The 23737-nt window shown below is 48.4% G+C and overlaps 11 protein-coding genes across 11 annotated transcripts; 5 read left to right on the top strand and 6 right to left on the bottom strand.

Moving 5' to 3' along the window:
* Positions 1-44: 44 nt before the first annotated feature.
* On the bottom strand, positions 45-664 carry BDV38DRAFT_280058 (uncharacterized protein; the record flags this gene model as incomplete). The annotated part of the gene is made up of 2 exons (XM_032059208.1): positions 45-562; positions 616-664. 2 exons carry the CDS (start codon positions 662-664, stop codon positions 45-47), a joined length of 567 nt encoding a protein of 188 aa, XP_031916623.1.
* A 1087-nt stretch (positions 665-1751) lies between these two features.
* On the top strand, positions 1752-4639 carry BDV38DRAFT_280059 (putative sodium bile acid cotransporter; the record flags this gene model as incomplete). The annotated part of the gene is made up of 3 exons (XM_032059209.1): positions 1752-2357; positions 2483-2923; positions 4553-4639. 3 exons carry the CDS (start codon positions 1752-1754, stop codon positions 4637-4639), a joined length of 1134 nt encoding a protein of 377 aa, XP_031916624.1.
* Positions 4640-5487: 848 nt separating this feature from the next.
* Positions 5488-5782, bottom strand: BDV38DRAFT_239882 (uncharacterized protein; the record flags this gene model as incomplete). Its single annotated transcript, XM_032053822.1, has 1 exon — positions 5488-5782. A coding segment is annotated over exon 1 (227 nt), but the record flags the coding sequence as incomplete, so codon positions are not given.
* A 1341-nt stretch (positions 5783-7123) lies between these two features.
* On the top strand, positions 7124-9025 carry BDV38DRAFT_239886 (acyl-CoA dehydrogenase family protein). Its single transcript, XM_032053823.1, has 4 exons — positions 7124-7788; positions 7854-8079; positions 8131-8499; positions 8552-9025. The coding sequence occupies exons 1-4, from the start codon at positions 7182-7184 to the stop codon at positions 8886-8888; spliced, it is 1539 nt and encodes a 512-aa protein (XP_031916626.1). The 5' UTR covers positions 7124-7181; the 3' UTR covers positions 8889-9025.
* A 148-nt stretch (positions 9026-9173) lies between these two features.
* On the bottom strand, positions 9174-10326 carry BDV38DRAFT_290262 (sugar O-acetyltransferase; the record flags this gene model as incomplete). Its single annotated transcript, XM_032061446.1, has 3 exons — positions 9781-10326; positions 9326-9725; positions 9174-9269 (listed from the first exon to the last, which is right to left on the bottom strand). Exons 1-3 carry the CDS (start codon positions 9939-9941, stop codon positions 9174-9176), a joined length of 657 nt encoding a protein of 218 aa, XP_031916627.1. The 5' UTR covers positions 9942-10326.
* Positions 10327-11563, top strand: BDV38DRAFT_19242 (uncharacterized protein). The gene is made up of 2 exons (XM_032052293.1): positions 10327-10888; positions 10938-11563. The coding sequence occupies exons 1-2, from the start codon at positions 10491-10493 to the stop codon at positions 11416-11418; spliced, it is 879 nt and encodes a 292-aa protein (XP_031916628.1). The 5' UTR covers positions 10327-10490; the 3' UTR covers positions 11419-11563.
* Positions 11564-11565: 2 nt separating this feature from the next.
* BDV38DRAFT_19231 (uncharacterized protein) lies at positions 11566-14003 on the bottom strand. The gene is made up of 6 exons (XM_032052290.1): positions 13494-14003; positions 13063-13437; positions 12699-13006; positions 12498-12631; positions 11811-12447; positions 11566-11756 (listed from the first exon to the last, which is right to left on the bottom strand). Exons 1-6 carry the CDS (start codon positions 13504-13506, stop codon positions 11709-11711), a joined length of 1515 nt encoding a protein of 504 aa, XP_031916629.1. The 5' UTR covers positions 13507-14003; the 3' UTR covers positions 11566-11708.
* Positions 14004-14172: 169 nt separating this feature from the next.
* Positions 14173-15602, top strand: BDV38DRAFT_239901 (proteasome inhibitor PI31 family protein). Its single transcript, XM_032053824.1, has 2 exons — positions 14173-14434; positions 14517-15602. The coding sequence occupies exons 1-2, from the start codon at positions 14248-14250 to the stop codon at positions 15404-15406; spliced, it is 1077 nt and encodes a 358-aa protein (XP_031916630.1). The 5' UTR covers positions 14173-14247; the 3' UTR covers positions 15407-15602.
* Positions 15603-15785: 183 nt separating this feature from the next.
* BDV38DRAFT_239907 (serine/threonine-protein phosphatase) lies at positions 15786-18121 on the top strand. The gene is made up of 6 exons (XM_032053825.1): positions 15786-16213; positions 16281-16322; positions 16415-16520; positions 16580-17113; positions 17170-17242; positions 17308-18121. Exons 1-6 carry the CDS (start codon positions 16052-16054, stop codon positions 17378-17380), a joined length of 990 nt encoding a protein of 329 aa, XP_031916631.1. The 5' UTR covers positions 15786-16051; the 3' UTR covers positions 17381-18121.
* A 60-nt stretch (positions 18122-18181) lies between these two features.
* BDV38DRAFT_19281 (putative homogentisate 1,2-dioxygenase) lies at positions 18182-20423 on the bottom strand. The gene is made up of 6 exons (XM_032052299.1): positions 20185-20423; positions 20106-20128; positions 19865-20039; positions 18972-19797; positions 18796-18918; positions 18182-18743 (listed from the first exon to the last, which is right to left on the bottom strand). The coding sequence occupies exons 1-6, from the start codon at positions 20302-20304 to the stop codon at positions 18484-18486; spliced, it is 1527 nt and encodes a 508-aa protein (XP_031916632.1). The 5' UTR covers positions 20305-20423; the 3' UTR covers positions 18182-18483.
* Positions 20424-21090: 667 nt separating this feature from the next.
* Positions 21091-23295, bottom strand: BDV38DRAFT_269114 (uncharacterized protein; the record flags this gene model as incomplete). Its single annotated transcript, XM_032056907.1, has 3 exons — positions 21091-21147; positions 21202-22454; positions 22524-23295. The coding sequence occupies 3 exons, from the start codon at positions 23293-23295 to the stop codon at positions 21091-21093; spliced, it is 2082 nt and encodes a 693-aa protein (XP_031916633.1).
* Positions 23296-23737: the final 442 nt, after the last annotated feature.

Genomic DNA, 23737 nt, shown 5'->3' on the forward strand with positions numbered 1-23737 from the left:
AACATTGTTTCCTTAAACATAAAACCCCTCATCAGTTGTAAATTCTAGGTCTTTGGGAGCCTCACGACATACTGACGAGCTATTTCCGCCGGCTGGACTCGGGCCTTTTTCGGATCCTTAGCTGTCATGTTATGTGCTGGTGAGGCTTTTCTTTTCAGTAACGGTTTATCCGTTGAAGAAGCCGTCAGGTGCTCTGTCTTGGCCTGCACACTAACCCCCAGTTCTATAGCTTGTCGTTCCCAAAATTCCAAGTTGGCCGCCTCCAGACGTTGCAACTTTAAGTTACAAACCTCAGTCATTCTCTCCAGGTCATGGATTATTGTCCGCAAAGCCGAGGCTGATTCGAAATCCTTGTCTTGGATGGTCCATTTAATCAGATCTCCGTCAAATGGGTGGTTCTTTGTGGCTGCGCTAGTTGAGGTTTCGGTGGGAATTTGTGGGATGGTAGAGGACATGGTCGATTTCTGAGTGGTGGAAGAGCTGCCGAGTTGAGGATTTCCACTGACTACCTGGGGATATTGAGCGTGATTCGGAACACGGTTAGACGGCTCTGAAGATCTCTCTGCTCGGAATTAGCAAAGCCTTACCATAGTACTGACGTAGGACTCGATATACCTTTCGCTTCTCCAACTTGCTCTGCCTCTAGGTTGATCTTTATACACATTATGTCCCCACTCACGTCCTTTGCAAGTGCTGGAGAGGGGAAGGTCATGTGCCTGTGAGGTATCTGGGATGTTTAAGCGATTCTTTTTGGTATCACGGTCTGGATGTATGATTGTGGCCCGTATAGTTTCAGCTTAAAAGATGGAGGGGTTGAAATAGAGAGAGAGCTCTGTTTATGTGATGGCTGTTAAGAAGAGGAACACAAGAATCCCATGTGACAGGCTTTATTCACTGATAGACTCCAGTAGAAGGAATATATTTTATGGTCTATATAGCCAGTCTTGATATTAGCCCAACAGCCCGAAGCAGTCACGACGTTCGGCCTCGTTAGCATTGCTGTATTTCAAATCTATAGTCTGTGCTGGCTTATATTCGGCTGGATATGCACATTTAAGTATAAAATATCCACTTCGATAGGCAACATCTATACTTGAGAGATTTGTCACCATGGAACCGGTCATAGAATATAGGATCGACCTTGGTCCACGAGCTTCGCTTATGACTTTGAGCGTGTTCTTAATTAGCCCTCACTTAAGGTCTAGACGAGGTAATACTAGCCACGAACAAAAAATAACCGCAGTACTTGACCTATCATTCTATTAATACCTAGTGATTGTATGGCCAGTCTACAACGAGTATTCAATAGATTATCTGATCCCTATCTATCGCGAATCATTGTGGAGCAATCTAAGAGGATAGAACTATCTCTCCAACATTTATCCCGCATATCAATTCGCGTTCATCTTTCGAGCTGATTGCCGCTATAAATAAGACTAAAAAGAGTGAAAATAGTCCACAATTTGCATCCACTCTTCTATGACGATCTATAGAGAGCAATCTTTCTATCTTATCAAAGCAGTGGAACCCAACCCTTATCGATCAAAGATCCGTGCACGGCCAACGAATCAAGTCATTTTCGGAAAATCTCACGCCTTCGGAAGATTCTTTACTTATCGCCTAAACAATCAGCCGATTTGGCAGCGATCCACATGGAAAAAGACATGCCAGGCCCAAACCATAAAAACAATGCCATTAAGAAAGATATACATACATAATAAACCCTAGTCTAATTACTTTTCACTTCTGCCATGCCGGCAGAAGAACCCCTCTGGCGCAAGATCTCCCAGATCATCCTAGGGCAATGGTTCCTCATCGGCATCGGCATCGTGATCCTCATAGCCTCCCAAGCACCAGCCCCGACCAAAGACCAAGATCTCATTGAAACCGTGATCTCATATCTCTGTGTCACAATCATCTTCTTCATCACGGGATGTACATTGTCCACACGCGCCCTAATCGAGAACTACAGCCGCTGGAAAATCCACTTGTTCGTGCAGATACAATGTTTCCTCTTCACCTCGGCGTCTGTCTATGCCGTCGTGTCGCTGTGCGCAACGAACCCTGATTTCATGGATGAGGCTTTACTTATTGGTCTTCTTCTCATGGGCTGTGTCCCGACTACTATCTCCTCTAACGTGGTCATGACGCGGAATGCCCATGGCAACGATGCCCTGACCGTGGTGGAATCAACTATCGGCAATTTCCTGGGGCCCTTTTTAACCCCCCTACTCATTCAGATGTATTGTCTGCCTAAGCCATGGTATACCGGTTTTCTTGCTTCGGAGCAGGGTAATTATGCGGCGATCTATGCACGTATCTTTAAGCAGATTGGGTTATCTGTCTTTGTGCCTATGGTAAGTAGAATTCATCCATATAATAAACCTCAAAACCTAAACAAAAAATAAAGAAAAAAAATCAAAAATGAAAAAAACGAAAAAAAAATTAGGAAGTGAATATTAACAAACAAAAATAACTTTAGGTCATCGGCCAAATCCTGCAACATCTCTTCCCCAAACCCCTTCGCAAAATCTTCACCACCTGGAAACTCAACAAACTCAGCTCGATCTGCCTCCTTCTAGTCGTCTGGCAAGCTTACGACGCAGCCTTCAGCTCAAACGTCTTCACCTCCGTAAAGGCCTCGAACATCATCTTCATTGTCTTCATCTCCATCGCCATGTTCATTGTCTGGCTAACGGTCTCAGTCTCGGTGTCCGTCCTCTGGCTCTCAAGAGAAGACACGGTAGCAGTCGCATACTGCGTACCCGCCAAGACGCCCGCTATGGGTGTTCCATTGGCGAATTTGATCTTTAAGGGTCTGGATGTTTCCCAGAAAGCGAAGATTCAGTTACCTATGGTTGTTTTTCAGGGGTTGCAGATTGCTTTAGGGTCGGTTTTGGTGCCGGCTTTTAGGAGGTGGTTGGTAAGAAAGGTTTATCCAGGTGATAGAGAGAACGGGGGTGAGAGTAGCGGTTCTTTCGTTACGGTGGATGAGTCGGAGAGGGAGAGAGAGAGGGTGGAGACTAAGAGTGGAGAGTGTGATGGGCAGGGAGGGAAAATGGCGCGCAGGAATCAGGAAGATTGATATACTTAGAGCTAATGTATATATTTCTACGATGCTGGATATGATTTCTAGGAAACGCCCTAGGGTGGCGTTGTGCCCTGTGGTTTTTAATGCTTAAGCCGATCGATGCAGTTATGTTATTAGTTTGAACAGCATACTGAAGACAATATTGTGTAATAGATAGTCTAGAACAAAGAAAGCAATCCGGCACGAAGTACATACATTTTCTGTCATGATAATATCATATTACGCTGGGTCTGAGGCATCAAATTCCCAGAACCGCCATGCCTGCAATTTCGACAGTTAGTAATACTGACCAGACACAGTGATCAAATTTCAGAATGGAGCGATTTATGACATGGGTAGATTAAGATTGGCACACCGAGTTCGGGCTCAATAATATGCAAATCGAACTACTACTACTACTACTACTACTACTACTACTACTACTACTACTACTACTACTACTACTACTACTTTGTTTATAGGGTAGGGTATGAAAGGTATACATCGCGCCCTAGAAGGTATAATTTCATCCGATCGCCACTCGTCCCCGGATTTGAAGCTTAGTCTGGGTCAACTCTATGATTATTACTAACTCCTGGATGCTGTTGCAAATGGGAGGCATCAATTGAAAGCTGATGTAGATCTCCTCCATCAGCTCGACTATATACACCCCAGCATGATTGCAAAAATGTTTCTGTCTATCCTTCAAACAATACAATCAATTCCTTATTCTGACTTATCTCTGATCAAATATTAACGCGTTATTTCCGTATTCCTCAATGCACAACAACAATCCTGTCCCCTGTTGGAGCTCCCGTTAATCTCGCACCTCTGGGAGAGCGACTTGAATTTCCCTTCTCCGGTCACTAACCGATTCCTGAAGTCTCCCACCCTGGGCACCAGACACCCTGCCATCTACAGCCCAACCCAATCAGCGCCAGTGATATCCAACTGGGAGGCGAAATCCTAGGCAACCGCTAGGGCAAGCCTCGTCCAGCGACCGAGAAAGCTATTCAGGAAGTGATCGAAGGGTTCGCCCACGCAGCTGAGTTCCTAGATAAGGCAGGCTTTGACGGCATCCAACTTCACGCTGCTCACGGCTACTTTCTCAGTCAATTTCTGTCGGAAACCACCAATTTCAGAGCCGACCAATACAGGGGTAGCCTTGCCAATTGAATGCGCTTGACTCTCAAAATTCATGATGCGGTCGCTAGGCGGGTGTGACCTAGCTTCATTGTGGGAATTAAGGTCAATAGTGTGGAATTCCAAGCCAAGAGCTTCCAACCTGAAGAGGCTCGAGAGCTTGCGCCTCCCTAGAGGCTTCACAAATTTGACTTCGTCGAGCTCTCAGGCGGAACTTTTATGAGAATTGGCAAACGAGTAACGATACTAAGCGGGAGTCTACTAAGCGACCGGAAGCAGTATGTTTTCGCTCTCTTTCTCCCGCCGAATGAAACTCACATCTGCTAATAAACATTACAGTTTTTCCTGGACTTCGCCCTGCAGATCGTCTCCGGTCTTTCTAAGACGAAGTCTTATTTGACGGGTGGATTCCGGTCTGCCGAATGAATGTTCAAGGCCCTCCACACCATTGATGGGGTGGGACTTGTTCGCCCTCTATACCAGGAGCCATTTTTGTGTTTGCAGATTCTCACTAGAAAGACGGCGGCTGCCCTCACATCATTTGGCTTGACAGCTGTGGCAGCATGCATCCAGATAAGACAAATGGGGAACAATCTTCTCCCTGTGAACCTCGCCGCGCAGGATGAAGTGGACATCCTTACCAAGGCTATTTATCCTCCCGTTTTGCCAGGATATTCGGTCGCGCTTTCAGCCTAGGACGAACAAGAACATAGGCATCAGGGATGTCATTCGCAATCATTACTGTTTTCTGGTACTGAATCAGTCTTCGGCACGTGTTATAGAAATTTGACCGCGAATCGATATTGGAAGCAGATGATCGTTTTTGCGAGATGTAACAAATGGTTATTGAAGCAAGCTTCAAGAAGAACAATATAATTATTATTGGAATTGTATTATGCTTCCCGCATACTGAGTCCAGAAGAGAGTTTTCATCAATATCAAAGAGAAACTAATTCCCGAACGAAGAACGACAGTTTCAAGACTGCACAGGCAATCTCATCGAATAATGCAATTTCCAATCATGGACTGGTGATGATAAGTTAGTGATGAGATTGGACGCGAGAATAGGGCGCGAACGTAGGGCGTGACCGATATCGTTCTATCATGATATACTGTATTAATACAACTGATCTATACTTCCAACGGTCGCGATATGCTGGATATGGTATCACTACGAAGTCTGCTCGTCCGAGACTATTGCTGAATGGACACGCAATCCCGTATCGCATTGGAATACACGAACAACCAAGAACATGTCCAGGTTTTCCTTTTCCAGAAGCTTCGCGACAAGGTTTCCGTTATTAATCATGCAATCTATCTCCGGATGCGCGCTTCACAGCAGCAGCGAAGGGCGCCTGGAACGCTAGTCTGCCCTTGATCTTTTGCGCGTGGAGTACACTGCCGCTGCTAGACAGTGTTCTGTGAGCACGACTATCCTGAGCCTTCCATCCGTTCTCGTTTTGGAAGAGATTCCTCAAGCTAGTTGATGGCTCAAATGCGACGGAAATTGGGCAGGTTAGAACCGACGACATCGCGTGTAAGCTGTGCGGCCTCCAGAAAAAGGCGACCGGGATTCATCAAGCTGCCGCCACGTTCGTCTGTGCGGGTGTTCGAAGAAGCTGAGGAACGATGAGAGAAGATATCCGTGGGAAGCGTAAATTTCAATGCAATCGACAGTGGTCATAAACGCCCCGTAAACAGATGCTGAGGCACGATATGCCCCTCTGCAAACAGGCGGGAGTGGGTGGCAGAGGAACAGTTCATATCACAACTAAAACTAGGCAAATCTTTAGAATGATATAAGATTTAGTATATAGATCTAAGAATCTTGATCTAGTTTAGCTTAGTTCATGTCAAATAAATCAGTAGCCACGAGTAGGGTTTTCATTCAACAATACGTAATAGTGTATAAAATGAAATATAGTTATATTAATTCCAAGAATTCATAATACAATCCAACGCAACAGAAAGAGATGCGACATCACCTGTGACATCAGAATACGACCATCTACTACCACCCTCACCAACTTCACCCTGGCTGGGAAATGACCTTTCAGATAAGTATGAATACGAGATGGCGTCCGTGCCCGCCGTTCAGGACCTTGTCAATCAAATTAAGAAGTATTATAAAGCCAATCGAGCAACCTCGCGGATCAAAAACCTCTGGACCGTGCGTTGGCAGGCCAGTCGCGGGTGAAACGTCAGCATTGCCACGTTGTATTCTTTGAACGCTAGCTCATTCAGAGAATTTTCTTTCTTTCTTTAATCCTTCCTCTTTTCTCGTTGTTAACAACACGCATTACTTCTTCTAATCCGGGGTCGATATGTTTAGGGTTGACGAAGACAGGTGACTGCGAAACAAGCACATGATAGTCTAGACCCTAGACAAGGTTGGATATGAGACGTGGCATGATGGGGGTTGATCTGAGATCGCTGTACTGAATGAATGAATACTGTTAGCTCCAAGTGGAGCTTAAGATTAGTGATCAGCTTGCCCCTTAACTTGAAGAGGAGCATCCTCTGGGGGTTTAGCCGAGGTAGGTCCATTTCTTCACAAGACAAATGGTTCTTGACCACGCGAACAGGGTATACGAGGTAAAGACCCTTGAACAATACACAACGGACATCACCGATCAGGTATATATAGGACAAGGATAAAGACAAATCAGAATCAAGATATTCTAGTCGTCGGCTGAAGATCTCGCTCGAAAGGTGGTTAATATTCAACCGTGTCGCATACACTCGGCCCCCGATCGGTAAATCGGCTTACCGCAAGGGGCAGAAGCCTCGGTATAATCGTTTTCCGTAATGAAGGTCCCATGATTGGCGCACGTTATCTTCACTCTATAAAACTATTATAGAACGGCATATCTTTCCCCGCAAGATTAGTTCTAGTCCTCCCCCCAGAAATAACTTCCTTTCATCGTGGTGGGTGAAGAAAAAACAAAATATAAGAATCAGAATCGCCATGTCGAAAACATTCTCCCGCGCCGAGGTCGCCAAACATAACACCGAAGACTCTGTCTGGTGCATCATCGACCACCGCGTCTATGACCTCACAGATTTCCTCGACGCCCACCCCGGCGGTAGCGTTGTCCTCAACCAAGTCGCCGGCCAAGATGCGACCGCCGAGTTCTACAACCTCCACCGTCAAGAAGTCCTCGAGAAATACCGCGATGAGCTCTGCATCGGAACCGTAGAGGGCGAAACCCCCGACATTGCGCCCCGTGAACCCGGCAGTCTCAGCGAAGTCCCCTATGCCGAGCCCCTCTGGCTGCGCCCCGATTTCAAGAACCCCTACTACAAGGAGAGCCATCGGCGGTTGCAGCGCGCTATCCGCGAGTTCACCGATCGTTATATCTACCCCGAGGCGCAGGAGAAGGAGAAGGATGGCACATATATCAGTCAGGAGTTGATCGATCGCATGGCGGAGGCTGGCATTTTGGCCATGCGTTTGGGTCCCGGAAAACATCTGCATGGTCGCAAATTGCTGGGTGGTGCTGTTGATGGGAAGGAGTTCGACTATCTGCATGATTTGATTGTTTCGCAGGAGCTCAGTCGGGCGAATGCCAGAGGTGGGTTTGATCTTTGGCGATTACTATCGTGGTGAGGTGTTGCTTAATATACTAACGGCCGGCAGGCTTCTCGGACGGAAACATGGCTGGTATGGCTATTAGCTTGACTGCCGTTCAGCAGTGGCTGCGCAATGTCCCTCTTCGCGACCAGATCACCGACGAGGTTCTGTCGGGCAGAAAGAAGATGTGTCTTGCCATCACCGAAGCGTTCGCTGGTAGTGACGTGGCTGGCCTGCGCACCACGGCGACAAAGACTCCCGATGGCAAGCATTACATTATCAACGGCACCAAGTACGATCCCTGCCATTTAACAGAGTCATAACGTTGCTAACAATTCTGTAGGAAGTGGATCACCAACGGCATGTTCGCCGACTACTTCGTTGTGGGCTGCAGGACCGAGAAGGGCTTCTCGGTGATTTTGGTCCCCCGCGGTGAGGGCGTCGAGACTAAGCTGATCAAGACCTCCTACTCGACCGCCGCCGGTACGGCGTACATTCAGTTCGAAAACGTCAAGGTTCCTGTTGAGAACCTGCTGGGCGAGGAACACAAGGGCTTCATCGTCATCATGAGCAACTTCAACCACGAGCGTTTCATGATGGCCTGCGGTACGATCCGCATGGCCATGACCGTGGTCGAGGAGTGCATGAAATGGTGCAACCAGCGCATTGTCTTCGGCAAGAAGCTGATTGAACAACCTGTCATGCGACAAAAGTAATTGCTACCCCCCATTTTCAAAAAAGAATGAAATGCTAACCAGAAACAGACTCGCCCGAATGATCTCTCTCTGCGAATCCAACCAGGCTTGGCTGGAATCCATCGCTTACCAGATGTGCAACATGACCTACAAGGAACAAGCGACGCATCTGGGTGGCCCCATTGGTCTGCTCAAATCACACGCAACCCGCGCCGCGCAGGAGATCGCTGAGCAAGCGACTAACATCTTCGGTGGCCGTGGTCTGACCCAGACCGGTATGGGTAAGGTCATCGAAATGTTCCATCGCACGTATAAGTTTGATGCGATCTTGGGTGGAACGGAGGAAATTCTGGCCGATTTGGGCGTGCGGCAGGCTATGAAGAAATTCCCTAAGGCGATGTTGTAAGATATGTACTTCAGGATTTAGATACCATAAAACTTTGTTATGTTGTTCGATATGGGCTTTCTAGGGCTGCATTTTCCTATTTCATGCCTACATGTGCCACCAGTTGGCGTTCCCTTGATCATAACGGTGGCCTTGAAACACGCCAGTATATTGCAAACTATGCTTCTATCTGTATCGCAATACCTATGGTTCTACTCGACGTATATTATGTAGTCATAAATCGTTCCCTCATACACAAATACCAAGAAAAAGGCCCATTTCCTGCTTAGAATCCCCTCTTTCCAATCATTGCTTCGAATGCTGCTCCGGGTCCATACTCGTCTCAATCTTCTTGATCACCCTTGCCGGGTTCCCAGCAGCGAAGTGAAAAGCTGGCACATCCTAGCGAGAACATTAGCAAGCTACCATAACGATGGCAAAAAAAGAGAGAAGCATACTCTGGTAACAACACTCCCAGCACCAACGGTACTCCCCCGTCCGATTCTAACACCCCCCAGAATAACCACACTGCCGCCAATCCAAACATCATCCTCAATATGCACCTCCTTACCCGCCTCCGGGCCCTCGAGTCCGCGTCGCACAGCAGGATCTATCAGATGTGTGGCACCATAGATACTCACATTCGGGCCGAAGAGCACGCGTTCCCCGATTGTCACAAGACAGGTATCCAGGACGATCAGGTTGAAGTTGAGGAATGTCCCCTTCCCAACTTTGAAATTGAGACCGTGGTCGACTGAGATGGGGGGGTCGACCACGGGGTCCGTGTCTTTGAATTGGTCTTCGTCTTCTTTGGTATCTGCCAGAGGTGGTGGGAGAGGTCGGGTATCTCCAATTATACTAGGGAACTTCTAGTATTTATCGCAATTGAGGATGAGAGGTTTGACAAACATACTCTCTCCATAGTTCCACCCTGCGCCGTCTAGATACTTGTCCAGCTTGGTTGAATCGTTGACATGCTAATTTACATCGCTCGCGGTTGGCCTGTAGATCCTCGTCCCAGGCCCAGTATAACTCGCCATTGAGCATCTTCTGCCATTCTTTGGAGGTTGCCATTGTGACGGTGTGCAATTCCGAGTATAGAATCGTTAGTGATGAGTATTGAAATCTGTCTAACGTATGTACAAGGAAATCCTTGTTTTTATACTACTATGCAGAATCTACTCCAAGTCCTGCCCCGCCCCCGCCACCTTGAATCCAAACGTCCGGGGACTTTCGGGGTTGGAAGAATTGCTCGAATTGGCAGTGGATGCAGGCTGAAGCTGTTACTTTATTAGGAAGGTAAGGCCGTCGGTTGGAGTTTAGCGTTGTCGTCAATCTAACCTGGAATGAACTAGTCTGTAGCCCTGCAACTCTTGGCGCTCTTGGCGTAGTTGCTTTATTTACTTAAATGAGTATCTTGAAAAGGTGGCGATGACCCTCATAAGGCCTTCGTTCTCACGAGTTCATCGTATTTTCTATAATGGGACTTCTTGATGCTAGAGACTGGGCTGGCTTACATGATGGTTCACCAGGAAACCAAGGCATATAAAGCAGCGGGGCGCCTGGCCTACCTTTGACCTAAACGCATATCTTGAACCAACCACCTAACGATTGCATATAACCATGTGTGTGCCATCGCTGACAGTATCATCAAATTCCTTTCCATGCACCGCAGCACTGGTCAATGTCTCCAGACCACCACATGATACCTTTGAGAGTCATGCTCGGTACACCCCACCCCGGGACTTCACACGAGCACTATACATTCCTCGTCATGACTCAATGACTTGCCATCTCCCTCTGTATAATATTGCCGAGAGCTATCGGGAATCAATTCAAGATACAGTTTTCGGTAGCTATCTGCACTCGGTCAAATTGAGTTATATGGATAAGCCAAGAGGTAACGACATGGTCGCGAGCGTGGAATATTTGGTCGACGCCAGCAAAAAGGAAGAAGATGTTGTAGAGCTGCAAGTTCGGCGGAGAAGCTTGAATCAGAGCGACGGCGTCAAAGCCAATGCGTGGGTTCTGTCTTTGAATTTCAGAGAACGCTAACGCTAACCCTGCTAGTCTAATTACCTCGTCTGGTAGCCCCGAATTCTTTCTTGTGGCCGATCAGCGCGAATGCGCCAGTGGTCCGATGACGATGTCCTTTCCCCTCGAACCAAGTGTGAGAGGAAAATACAGGGTTCCGCACCCTTATTTCACTTGGCGTCTCCCAGGTCACAAAGAAAATCTTGGGAAACTAGTTCAATGGCAAATCCATCCAGGACCAAACAGCCTGTTCCGCTACACATTGGTCAATCTGGATGAACCTGAGATACTCGCAATTTATATTCATGTTGGCATTGTGGTGTGGCTACCTACAGACTTCAGTGAAGGTGTGCTCTTGCTCTCTGAAAGCGGTGGGCAAGAGCAGGAAGCCGTTGTGATAGCAAGCTTATTGACGATGTTGCACCGGTTACGTGAAGAGAAGTCGATACGCCCCAGCAGAGACAGTTCGACTTCAAAATTAGCGAGGAGGTTTGTTTCCAAACTGCGCCTGCGTTAACCATAAGGCTGAGGGTATGAAAGCCTCAACATCCGACTGGAACTATACGAGAGATAAATGTGTTAGCCATGGGTATACGGCCTCAGTCAACAGCCTCTAGGCTTTATATTCATGTCCCTCCTTCTTTGTTCTTGTTATTCCTCTTCTCTCTTTTTCTCTTTGGTTTTTGTTCTCTCTCCTTGTATACTATGATGCGACGCGCATAATCTTCAAACGGATTCCAATGTCTTCTCACTTCGGGAAGCTCGCAACAGCAATTTGTTTAGCTCATATAACAATTACTTTATGTTTTAAATGATAAGATAGTCATGTTGTCGTGCAATTCCAGGACAGTGAGTCTTGGCAACGTTAGTTGGTCTCGAGGAAGTGAACATTTTAAGTAAACAACTTACAAAGCTTGTCCAGGAGATATTTCTATCTTCGTCAGTTGCTTGAGCAGCACGAGCAGCCCATACCTTCTCTAAAATGTCTCGAGGCACTGGATTGCGGATCTCAGATCTCCTTTCAATCTCTTTGAATCGGGATAGAATGTAATACTGTGAATGTGGTGCAAGGGCGTCTGCTCCCGCCATGAAAAGAGGTAAAATCAGCAGTTCGACCAATGGACAGTCCGAAGGTATGGTGGCGGTAGCATCTAAGATCCGAGCCACACAGTCTTGTATCTCCGGACTTTTCGCCGGACGGGAATCGTCAAGTAAACGAAGGATATGTAGTATGCATGCGAACCGGAAAGTCTCCGCTACTGCTAGCCAACGAGGGTCAGTGCTGGGATATATCTTCTCGTTGCTATCCCATGAGTAGAGCTTGTGTTTGGCCACGAGCATGGCTATCTGATATTCATCCCATGTGAGCCACCCCAGTGTGTGCTCTTTGGACTTTTCCAGGATACCACCAATAATCAGAAACACTTCCCGAGGACATCCGTTTACCATCTCGAACGTGTTTTCACTTGCACATGCAACCAGTTCTCGGATATCTTGAGAGAAGCAGAGTCGTTCTGGCCCTGCAAAAGCGCGGATAACATCGAGCCTTCAAAGTATTAGCACGTATCGAAACAGTAGGCTATCCAGATACCCTACCAGGCGAGGTTACCGAGAAAGAATACGGCCCGCCGACGGTGGCCACTTAGTCCCTCGGAAATCAATAATCGCTTGCAGACGGACATAGCTCCCGTTATATGAATTCCATGAGTCGAAATCCCAGACTCGGCTATCTTATGAGACGGTCAGGCCCTCATAATAGAAAGGTGGTGCTTTCTACTCTCAATCACACAAACTTACATCATGAAGTAATAGAATCTGAATGATGGCAAGAACGGCATCTTGCTCGTCTTCCAGTAAAGTTGATGCTTGACTCCTGCGGATCTCTTCACTGAGAGCCCGTATAGCTTTCATGCGATATTCCACTGCAGTGGCTTCATGCATAGTTTGATTTCCCATCAACTGCCCGAGATGCGAAGCGGAAAAGCCAAGTACAGCGTATAGTAAGCCAATTTGCTTTCGGGCTAACGGAAGAATATATAATCGGTACGGGTTATGGCTCTCATTACCAATCTCAGAGATCTGATGTGGACATATAAACTCGTCATCTAGATGAGGTCATTATCATGTTTGTTAAGGATGTATGAGCAACGACTACACTTACAGTGAGTGAGAAGTGTCTCGGTTTCAGGCAGTCTAAGTATTTCTGCGATTTCGTTGGATATCTCTTGTGTATCCGCATTGGGTTTGTCCGAGCGTGGCGGCGGGTAAGCTTCCTCCGGGGGAGTCGGAGCCGCATTCGTAGTTTGCTGCTGATGGATGCCTTGCTCCATGTTTGCTCTATCTGCCACATTTCGAGGTCTTTGGGTGCTCACCGGTATCCGGGCTCCTTTCCATTTTCCTCGACTAGCAATACCACAAAATCTGAACTGCTCCGGATACCCTCCACATACTAGACCTTTCGATATGCAGCGCTGACAATTGGGACGCCCACGATCGCACTTTCGGCATTTCTCCCTGCATGTCAGGCATGCAGGCCCTATGTTGTAGTATTATGTCAGGCTGATCACTGGACAGAGAATCACTGTTACGTACCGGCCCGGGGCATTTTTACCAATCTACCAGGATAGGCGATTGGATGACATCACCCAGAGCATACTTCGCTAAGTGGAGTTCGTGAAATAAGTTGGGACACAGTTTCGACGGATCGTATCGTACAAGGTCTGTTACCCGGTGAGTTCATGATAGGCTGAGATCACATGCTGGCCTTTTTGCCCCTTTCGGTATTTTGTGGGTCTGCCAATCAATTGACCCTTCTCGGCATCTGATACTAGTAGTCAAGGTAGTAGTGCCTCGATTGGGATGTTCTACCGGAGCTAGTTAAGCTTATGCACAGCTTGTATTGAGCGTCTTTGCGATATGCTGGCGAAATAACTTCAGGTTAACGCTCCATGGTGGCTCACTGTTTCGGTTCCAAGCGGATCACTCGTGTTCCACCTGTGCTAAGATGAATAGATCATGAAACTGTCAGCATAGAGAAAGAAAGCAAGTTAGCAGTCTGTTCTGTCATGTATATCAGGGATTAGTGCTATAGCAATCTGTAGGAAATCAGATCTTTATAAAGGGTATATATATAGTCTGGATCGGGGAACAAATACTAAAGTACCTTTTGTGGCCCGCCGTGACAGATCTACCTTACTTCCTTCGGCTTAGCGCGGGCGCAAACGTTCTGCCTATCAACACGTGAATTACCCGATAAGCCAAGGACGCTTCAGCCTTCCCAACATCATCATTGCCTCATATACCTACCTGCCAGCTTCCACATTCTGTGAACCAACGAATACTCAATATGGCCGGAAATACCGATGTTCTACGGGCCGAGAATGTTGTAGATTTTGCCCAGAAGGCTCTACAGGGAGACGGAAGTATCGAGTACAGTCTCAAGACTCCTTACGAAGCGGTTGCTCTCATCGGCCATGCATGTATGCTGGCTGTGAACTTTCGCCTTGTGGGCCTCGGTGAAGAACACACGATAGGTTTGTATTTTTTAGCTTATTCATGCGCTGTTACTTTCCTCGACTTCTCTGCTCCTTGCTAATATTTGGGAACCACCAGAAGGTTCGTCGGAGAGCCCATCTCTTCCGCCAGGATGGAATGCGAACGATACCTTCTCCTTCCGTTACGCACATTCGCAGTCTTCGATGCAGTATCTGCTCAAAGTCAGCCGGATAGGAAATAACGCCCTTGTTTTCGCCCTAGCACTAGGTGATGACAGAACCACTTCCTTCGACATTCCAGTCAAAGATTTTATTTCTGCGTCCTCTTTGCCTGTTTCATCATCAACCGAGTCAAACGCCACCATCAGGGAAGTGTTCATATCTACACCGCGCTTGACCGATTTGATTGGGCTATTCAAAATAAATGTGATCCAAAAACTCGCTCCAGGAATATACAAGGAGGGATATGAGGCCACGAGTCAGTCAGTACGGGAACAGCCACAAGAGAGACCCCCACGGCGCGACCCATTGCGAGATGATCAGCTCCCGCAGCCCGCGCGCCCGTATCCATTTGACGATCCCCTGGCGGCAGGGCCTCGGCGACCGGTCCCTTCTGGAGACTTTGCACCACCCGGATTCGAGGATGAGTACGAAATCCAGAGACCGCCTCGCGGATATCCTCCCGGTATGGGAGGCAGAAACCCACTCAATATCGGAGATCGAGATTTGTATCCTCCTGGACTAGGCCCTCATGACCCTCTCAGAGGAGGCATTGGACCAGGACTTGGCAGAGGCGGAGGCGGAGGTATGCATCCAACTTTTGATGATCCTCTATTTGGGGGTCCGCAGGGGGGAGGATATGATCCGCAGGCGCCACCTGGTGCTCGATATGATCCTGTCGGGCCAGGATTCGGAGCGCCTTTCGGGCGAGGACGCGGGCCTTCCGGAGGACGTGGCGCCGGCGGGAGCGGAGGATTTGGTGGGTTTGGGTTTGGCGGTGACATCATCTAAGCGCGCGGTTAAGCTCCGTGTAGCTGTCGGTCTAACTTAGTCGGGCAGAAACAGAATCTACGACATGATGACAGATTGGGAGACATAGTTGCCCCCGGTAATGACTTTGTAATGAAGGCTTATGTATTTTAATGGTACAGATAATTGAAGACTATCTCAGTCCCACGGTTGTGCAATCGCTGTGGCCACTTCATAATTCTGAGCAAGTAGAGATAGAGATTTCCAGGTGTGGCGGGGTTGGCGATGCTTTGGAGATCCCGGGGGAGGTGTGGCTGGTGGCTTGCGGCCTGAGTGCAGTGTGGCGCACGGACCAACCAGAGCGCAAAGAGGCAGCGACCAAACCTGCACGGCCAGCACCAAACCTCAGTCCAAACCTCCCTTCCACTCTTCCTCCTTCCCCTCCAACCCCCATTATCAACTTCATCCCCATCTACACAACCACCGCCGTCGCAATCGGTGTTTGTCCTGTTAGAATATATTCTCGTTTTTCAATTCTGTTGTTCCTTTAATTTCTTGTATTTTCCTCTAACACGTCACCCTCACCGCCAGCCTCACGAGACCCTCCCACTCTTAGTGCTCCGCCCCTCCTCACCCACAACCATCCGAGCGTCCTACTCCTTAACGCGTTGTCTGGCATCACTCTAAATGGACAACAATATGGAAATCGATACCGCACGGTCCCCCGAGCCCCACCGCCTGTCGCCGACGTCTGACCCTGGGTCGATACCGACACTGGACGGATGGATTGAAAATTTGATGAGCTGCAAGCAACTAGCGGAGGAAGATGTGCGGAGGCTGTGTGATCGGGTGTGTTGCTGTCTAGGGTTTACAGACTTTGGTGCGGGTTGTGGGAGTGACTAATCTTGGGATACAGGCAAGAGAGGTGTTGCAGGAAGAATCCAATGTGCAACCAGTTGTATGTGCTATTGTTTTGACTTTGTGTTGACTGCCTCCCTTTATCGCGAACTGAGCGACGCGACCGGTCGGATGTTGACTTAGCCATTACAGAAATGCCCAGTAACTGTGTGTGGTGATATACACGGCCAGTTTCACGACCTAATGGAACTGTTCCGCATCGGAGGCCCGAATCCAGATACAAACTATTTGTTTATGGGTACGTTGCCGTGTCGCTGTCTATGGTTGGGTCCTTCTAACCATCCTTGCCTTTACTAGGTGACTATGTCGACCGTGGTTATTACTCCGTAGAGACCGTCACCCTCCTTGTTTGCCTTAAAATCCGTTACCCCCAGCGCATCACCATCCTCCGTGGAAACCACGAGTCCCGCCAGATTACTCAAGTTTATGGATTTTACGACGAGTGCTTGCGTAAATATGGCAATGCCAATGTCTGGAAATATTTTACTGATCTTTTCGATTACTTACCCCTCACCGCACTCATCGAAAACCAGATCTTCTGCCTCCACGGCGGCCTGAGTCCGTCGATTGACACGCTTGACAATATTCGGTCCCTGGATCGGATTCAGGAGGTCCCCCACGAGGGACCGATGTGTGACCTGCTGTGGAGTGACCCAGACGACCGATGTGGTTGGGGAATCTCGCCCCGTGGTGCTGGATACACCTTCGGGCAGGATATCTCGGAAGCATTTAATCATAACAACGGCTTGACTCTGGTTGCACGAGCACATCAGCTTGTAATGGAGGGATATAATTGGTCACAGGATCGGAACGTAGTCACAATTTTCTCAGGTAGGTGCTCCGGTCATGATGCTTTGCCCCAGGGCCATAGCTAATACGCGTTCCAGCGCCTAATTATTGCTACCGCTGCGGTAACCAAGCCGCGATTATGGAGATTGATGAGCATTTGAAGTATACATTGTATGTGGCTGTTTCATCCTCTTGAGAGGGGAGTTTTCTGTTACTGACCGTTGATTGTTCCACAGCCTACAATTCGATCCTTGCCCCCGTGCAGGCGAGCCAATGGTCTCGAGGCGTACCCCCGACTATTTCCTGTGATTGAAAGTGATAGACTTCTCACCTCTGGCAAGATGAGGTTCTCCGACCCTTCGAGAGGGCTCCTGGGATTTGGAACTGCAGACGCGTCGGTCTGCCTAGATAATTGTATGTCTGTTTTCTGGGCCGTGTTGATACCATTCATGAAAATAAAAAGACATTCGCAAGAGTTTTGATTTTATCCTGCGTTTTGCGGTGGCTCTCTGTCTAATCAGAGTAATGGGGGTTTTCCGGGCAACGTTCTTGGATACAGGTGGTTATGGTTTGATGCTAGAACTTTTACCAGATACACCACATTCTGACCGGGGAGAGTGGGCATATTTGTGGATTACGTTTGTCCTCTAGAAATGACGTGAATGGTGGACAATAATGAATACCATGGCGAAGCCTCAATATCACCATCGTTGAGTATATAAGAACATGGTCACGTGTATCGTTGACACTCAGGCGAAGTCCGACTCATGTGAATCCTCCAATATTCTGCCTTCAAATCCTGGCTCCTACTAGTAATATAGCCCTGGAACCGGTGCAGGTGTCGGTTATTTCAGACGTTAATCGCTTTTTAGTGAACTTTGCTAATAGCGCCGGTCAAGATATATTTAATCGTTCGATTTCACCAATCGATAGTGTGGGCTGTCAGGAAAATGCAGAATAACAACAATAATTTTCAATGTGAAAATGTTGATTTAGTGACCTAGGCACTGTTTATAACGCCCCAAATTAACTTTCATAAATCCAGTACTCTATACAAAGAAATATGACTATAAAACAAGGGTCTCACAGCACCGAAGAAAATGCCAGGAAAGTACCTACGCTGAGCTCTAACCCGAAAAGAGCAGACTCCAGAATAATCCTCAACTAAAATACCTTAGCGTCCAAACCAGCCCCTCCATGTCTACCCACCGCAAGAATTACACCACACACTACGCGCAAGAAGAAGTTGACCATCACATCATTCAAAGATACATGTATTGTTATACACTCATGCACCTCTACAGACAACAACTAATATCGAAAAATAAACACATAATCGCTTAACCCCGCACGATAAAAACAGATACACATGGCTACATCATAGCTCATACCAATAAATATCCCGTCTCGACTCAAACCCTCAGACCCTGCGCCTTCTTCGCCAAAAGCGCCTCCACCTCGTCCTTGTGCTTCGAGAAGTTGTCCACTAGATTATCCCACATGGCAGGTTCATGCTCGTGCCGCTTCTCGCTGTTCCACGCGTAGTCGCTGATGGTGAAGGCCCGGGAAGACTCGAACATGATTGCGATGGAGGCCTCCGAGATGCGCATGACCGGTGGGGGGGCCTCGCATGCGGCTTTGAATTCTTCGTAGGCAACGCCGTGGGGGACCACTTTTATTTCTGAGGTTAGGGGTCTTTCTTTCTCTTGGACGGGAAGACTTACTGCCACATTCGAAAGAGATACTTCCTGGCTTGAAGGCGTCGGAGCGGCCGCCGTAGTCGCCGTAGATGAGACCCATTAGCTCTGAGGCGGCGTTGCGGTGGTAATATGGCGGACGGTAGGTGTCTATTCTCCGGTTAGAATAGGTCTTCATGTCAAGACGGATGGGGGATACATACTGGATGCGACGTCCCACCTAGGGGAGAAGATGAGGAAATCGGCAAGAGGGGCAGTAGGGTCCCGGGATTTTGCGGTCAGAACGCAGAAGATGGAGGGATCAATATGGTCGACTGAGATAGAGCCGACATTGACGAATTTCGTCAAGTCGTATTTGTAGGGAACCTTGTTTGCGATCGTTAGCGTCAATCGCACGAAGGCTGTTATATTTGAACGAGAACGTACATAGTTACCATGCCAGGCCACAACGTCAAATGGGCTGTGGTTCTGCGTGCTGGCAAAGAACTTGCCTCCGAGCTTGTATACGACTTCCCACGCCTCTTGACGAATTTCATACTTGGCTATTGGGGCTAGGAAGTCCCGCGAATTGGCTAGACCGTTGGCGCCCAGCGGACCCAGTTCGGGGAGTTCATAGCAAGAGCCCCAGACTTCGAGGATGTAACCACGAGAAGGACCATCGGGGACCTCGACACGGAAGCGGATGCCGCGTGGAATAACAACAATCTCGCCCGGTTGGACGAAAAGTGGACCGAATTCGGTCTGGATGTCCAAGGCTCCCTGCTGGGGGACGATGAGCATCTCACCGTCGGAGTTTACAAAGGCTTTTTGGGTCATGCTAGTGTTAGCAGTGTAGACGTGAGTTGCGAGTCCCTCTCGGAGAGTCGGGTCTCCAGATCCAGCGACGGTCTTCAGACCGGTAACGAAGTCCACCGGTTCGCTGGCGGGGATATCGAATGGATGCCATGCCAGCTGGGTTGGGGAGACGTGAACCCGCGGGTTCAGAGGCAAGAAAGTGGCCTCTGTGTCGGGGTTGTCTGGAAGGTTTTTCTGTGTTGGGCAGCGGTTAGCACGAGACGCTGGATTGCCCTCATATAATGTAGTCGAATCCACATACGAATCCTTGATGAGCAACGGCCGGACGAGCACGGTAGAGCCACGCCTTCTTGTTCGCATGTCTCGGGGCCACAAAAGCAGTGGCTGTTACTTGCTCTGCATACAAGCCAAAGCGCACATTTCGAGGACTATTCTGTCCGTGGGGAATAGTTCCCGGCACAGCCTCGGAGATAAATCTATTTGATGTAACCCACCCACATTAGCCGCTTGGACCCCTCATATGAAAAGAACTGGCTGCATACGTGTTACCAAATCCAGCTTGATACTATTATTGAGTGTTAGATTTTCATGACAACAGAGGGATTCATCAATATCACATACCTCATAAGGATCATTCCGGCGGGTGGAAAAGGAGGGAATTTCACCGTCCTTCTGTGTGTCTGCCCAATGGAAGATCTTCTGGTATTCCTGGGGGTCGGAGAGTTTGCCTACTGAGCCCATGTTGAATGTCAATTAATGCGGGCGTAGATTGAAGAAACAGGGAGTGATTCTCAGTGTAAAGACAGATGCGATTTCGCCGTCAAAAGAACTATACATCGGGGGGAACAGCAGCCCTCATATATTGACCCTGGTGGGGTCGCGTCTGGCCCAGAAAAACACGAGAAGGATCACATTGCATGGTTGAGCCCACCACATTCTGAGGCCAAGTGTATCATATGGTGTACATACTACGTACATTCTATCCGCTCTGTCCTCTACAATTCGGCAAATCGGGGAGACCTTCTGTTGCCGAGCCTCTCCTCCGGAGGGCAGGATGGCAAGTGGAGACACCCAACTGATCGCCTCCACAAGAAGATCCGACCTCCACACATTGATGGAAGGCCTTTGTTTGACCCCACATGACTCAGGTCTGAGTAAACAGTGGGGAGTTTGTCAGAATTCCACTGAACGGGATTGAAAGGTATGCCTCATTGCCGACACAGAGGACTCAGGAGAAGGGAACACACGGATGCACGGAACACGGCAAGATTTTGAAAAGTAAGTCATAGGGGTGTGGATTGCAGCAGCAGGCCGTCCATTACAAATTACTTGAGTTACGCATTGAAACACGGTGTATGCAGAGATGACTAAAATATCAAGATCTAACTAACTAATGCAAGCTTGCGTCAGACGGTGGATTCTTAACACATTAAATTAGGGTCCTACTCCGTCACATGTTACACCGAAATCACGTCAGTAGCAATTAAATGTGTGGCTGCTAACAGGAAACAATTCTCAGGGCAAAAATCACCCAAGAAACGTGACAGCTCTGCTGAGCTGGTTTACGATCTTATCCCGATATGTCTAAACAATATAGTGAGCATGGGGTCAACTTAAGTTCCCAGGGTGAACACTTACTGCAGCTAAGGTCCAATTTTCAGCAGCAATGGCAGTCCTGAGACCAGGGAAAGCATTTGTCTGGAAATAGTACGGGGCAGGGCCAATGATAAGATGGTAGTTTGCATCACCCCCTGGAAGATCTGGATCCCCGAGAAGACGCTCAAAATTAGTATATATGTGGTTGACCGACCGAACCTGAGCAAGAAGGCTATCGTCAACAGGCTGCTGTTGCACTTGGTCGGCAAGCGAGTCGCTATATGCGTCAAACTTCGCCGAAGCCGGCGCAAAATCCTCGATCACCGCCTTTAGCGACGTCAGATCGAGGTGTGCTGACAGGTTTGCTATTGAGCTGAGTGATTCGAGGCCGTCCTGTAAGACGGACGCGTACCCCTGGACGCGGTAGGGTAGAATGGCCTCATTTGCAAGAGATGTCACCAGCTGTAACCAGATTTTGGTGGTCGCCACATGGTGCGCAAAGCCGATATCTCCGTATTGTTCCATCCAGGAATACGTGTCGAATAGTGAATGGTAAGGGAAAACAGGATCTTTTGGCCCACGCGAGAAGCCAAAGTCCACAACTGAATATGCATATTCCAGAAAAACCATTGAGTCTCCGCCACTACCCAGACCGAGCTCATTCCCCCAAGCCTCTAGCACTGTTTGTTCAGTGCTAGGTGCTTGAACTTGGCCGGTAGCATTGTGCATCGCCTGCGCCAACAGCGGACTCCCTTGAGCATGAAACTTGGTGCCTGCGCCCGCAACAACGACATTTAAATATGCAGCAAGGCTACTGTTCATTTGGGAATTGTTTTCACTCATCCATGGGCGCGACCCAATCTGGCCTACCTCCTCTCCCTCCCAACTAGCGAGGATAATTGTCCTTAACGGCTGCCAACCATTCTTAAGGGCCGTTGCGAGACTTCGTGCCACTTCATTCAGCGCCGCAGACCCACTGTTTCCATCTCCAGCACCAGGGCCCCAGGCGTCACGGTGATTTCCAAGAATAATCACCTCATCTGGAAAGGCGCATCCCGGGATGGTCCCAATCACATCATGGACAGAGCCGGCCTGATTTTGCGGGTTATTAATCACGTTCAAGACTACATTCTCCGGTGAAGGCCCGACGTTGTACGTAACACCGTGCGAGGTGAGCCCGCCTCCTTGCCATCTATCATTGAAATCTGTTGCCAGGGGACCATGACCTTTGAGGGCCCGCAGAATAGGGATCGCATCGGCGTACGAGATAGGTATAGCAGGAATCTGATCAGATGCTGCATAAAAGTTGTTAGAGCAATTAGATATTCGAATGCAAGCTTATATGGATTCTAGGAGCAACCTACTACATTTACCAACAGATCCTCGCTCTATCAAAGATGGGGGCCGGGCTGGCCCATCCGGGAACGGCTGATATCCATTTTCTACGATAATGTCGTCATCCATTTGAGGATCTGGGTAGATCAGCATCCCCGCGAGACCCATCTGTATAGCGACTGCCTCTTGTCTTGCGCGGTGATATGGCAGATTATATTTTTTCAAGACAGCAGATTCATACGTGGACTTAACCACTGCGATCTTCCCCGTGATGTTGACGTTCGCGCGCACCAGGTCATCGTAATCCTCTTGCGTTCCATAGTTTGCGAATATGTACTGTGCGGTGATATTTCCAACCCCAGCACATGCGAAGAAGGCCGGAATAAAGGACGGCTGTCCATCCCCAGCTTTGGGGGGATTGTCCTCAATCAACGGTGCTTCATACACGACTGGATCTTCCTCGCGTGCCGTGTCAAGCAACGCTACTCGATGCTCCTTGGGAAATGTTAGATTGGCGCTATAGGATTTCACGCTTGTGTTAGGGAGGCCAATTGCATCCCACAACTCCTTAGTCCACAGCGCCTGTTGAAGGCCCTGCCCTGGTAAATGTGACCCGTTGGTATAGTAGCGAACTGATTCGCGGATTCTGTCAGCATCAGGGACAGTTTGCAAAAGATCCTGGAGCGCTGTCGACGAAAGATTTTGTCTGCTCTTGCACTCCTGGAAGCTACTGATGTCCAATCGACTTCCATAGACACCAGAAACAGCCAAGAATAAGGTGGTCAGACCTGCCCAAGACATACTTACTCAGTTGGTTTGGGGGGAGGGAGGAGTGGGGAGAACAAAACGAAAGAAGTCTATGTCTTACCGATAATTATATTGATATTCGACGCTCAGATCATGCATCCAATTCCTTGTTCATGCAAGGGGTCCCTTAATTATTCAAGCCTCAAGAAATGCCAAGAGCCCGACACTGGCATATTTTTAGCGATGGGTGCCACGGAAACTCAATTTATCGGCTCCAGAGGTATTATCTACTATATCACGGACTCCGACATGACATTGCGAGGAGAAAGTGTTTAAAACACTCCGTAGTTGGTATGCATGAATGGGCTGGCTGACCGATGGTGGAAGATGGCGAAGATCATTTCCATATATCGACTATTCAGCTCCATTTCTCAGCCGCAAGGGATTGACGCGGGAGAAAAAAGCCGAGCACGTAATTTCCATGATAAAGGGAGAA

Source organism: Aspergillus pseudotamarii, assembly GCF_009193445.1.
Source record: "Aspergillus pseudotamarii strain CBS 117625 unplaced genomic scaffold BDV38scaffold_11, whole genome shotgun sequence".
In the NCBI taxonomy this organism is placed as follows: domain Eukaryota; kingdom Fungi; phylum Ascomycota; class Eurotiomycetes; order Eurotiales; family Aspergillaceae; genus Aspergillus; species Aspergillus pseudotamarii.

Bases quoted from the DNA above. Each gene is read 5' to 3' on its own strand.
- BDV38DRAFT_19231 (XM_032052290.1), bottom strand. The intron at 13,007-13,062 runs GTAAGTGTAGTC...GACCTCATCTAG, and splicing joins CGAGACACTTCTCACTCACT to ATGACGAGTTTATATGTCCA. The intron at 11,757-11,810 runs GTAAGTTGTTTA...AACGTTGCCAAG, and splicing joins ATATCTCCTGGACAAGCTTT to ACTCACTGTCCTGGAATTGC.
- BDV38DRAFT_19281 (XM_032052299.1), bottom strand. From the start codon at position 20,304: ATGGGCTCAGTAGGCAAACTCTCCGACCCCCAGGAATACCAGAAGATC. The intron at 20,129-20,184 runs GTATGTGATATT...ACTCAATAATAG, and splicing joins GCCGGAATGATCCTTATGAG to TATCAAGCTGGATTTGGTAA. The intron at 20,040-20,105 runs GTATGCAGCCAG...TACATCAAATAG, and splicing joins CAAGCTGGATTTGGTAACAC to ATTTATCTCCGAGGCTGTGC.
- BDV38DRAFT_239907 (XM_032053825.1), top strand. From the start codon at position 16,052: ATGGACAACAATATGGAAATCGATACCGCACGGTCCCCCGAGCCCCAC. The intron at 16,521-16,579 runs GTACGTTGCCGT...TGCCTTTACTAG, and splicing joins TACAAACTATTTGTTTATGG to GTGACTATGTCGACCGTGGT. The intron at 17,243-17,307 runs GTATGTGGCTGT...ATTGTTCCACAG, and splicing joins GAGCATTTGAAGTATACATT to CCTACAATTCGATCCTTGCC.
- BDV38DRAFT_239886 (XM_032053823.1), top strand. From the start codon at position 7,182: ATGTCGAAAACATTCTCCCGCGCCGAGGTCGCCAAACATAACACCGAA. The intron at 7,789-7,853 runs GTGGGTTTGATC...AACGGCCGGCAG, and splicing joins CAGTCGGGCGAATGCCAGAG to GCTTCTCGGACGGAAACATG. The intron at 8,080-8,130 runs GTACGATCCCTG...ACAATTCTGTAG, and splicing joins TACATTATCAACGGCACCAA to GAAGTGGATCACCAACGGCA.
- BDV38DRAFT_19242 (XM_032052293.1), top strand. From the start codon at position 10,491: ATGTGTGTGCCATCGCTGACAGTATCATCAAATTCCTTTCCATGCACC. The intron at 10,889-10,937 runs GTGGGTTCTGTC...TAACCCTGCTAG, and splicing joins GACGGCGTCAAAGCCAATGC to TCTAATTACCTCGTCTGGTA.
- BDV38DRAFT_239901 (XM_032053824.1), top strand. From the start codon at position 14,248: ATGGCCGGAAATACCGATGTTCTACGGGCCGAGAATGTTGTAGATTTT. The intron at 14,435-14,516 runs GTTTGTATTTTT...AACCACCAGAAG, and splicing joins CGGTGAAGAACACACGATAG to GTTCGTCGGAGAGCCCATCT.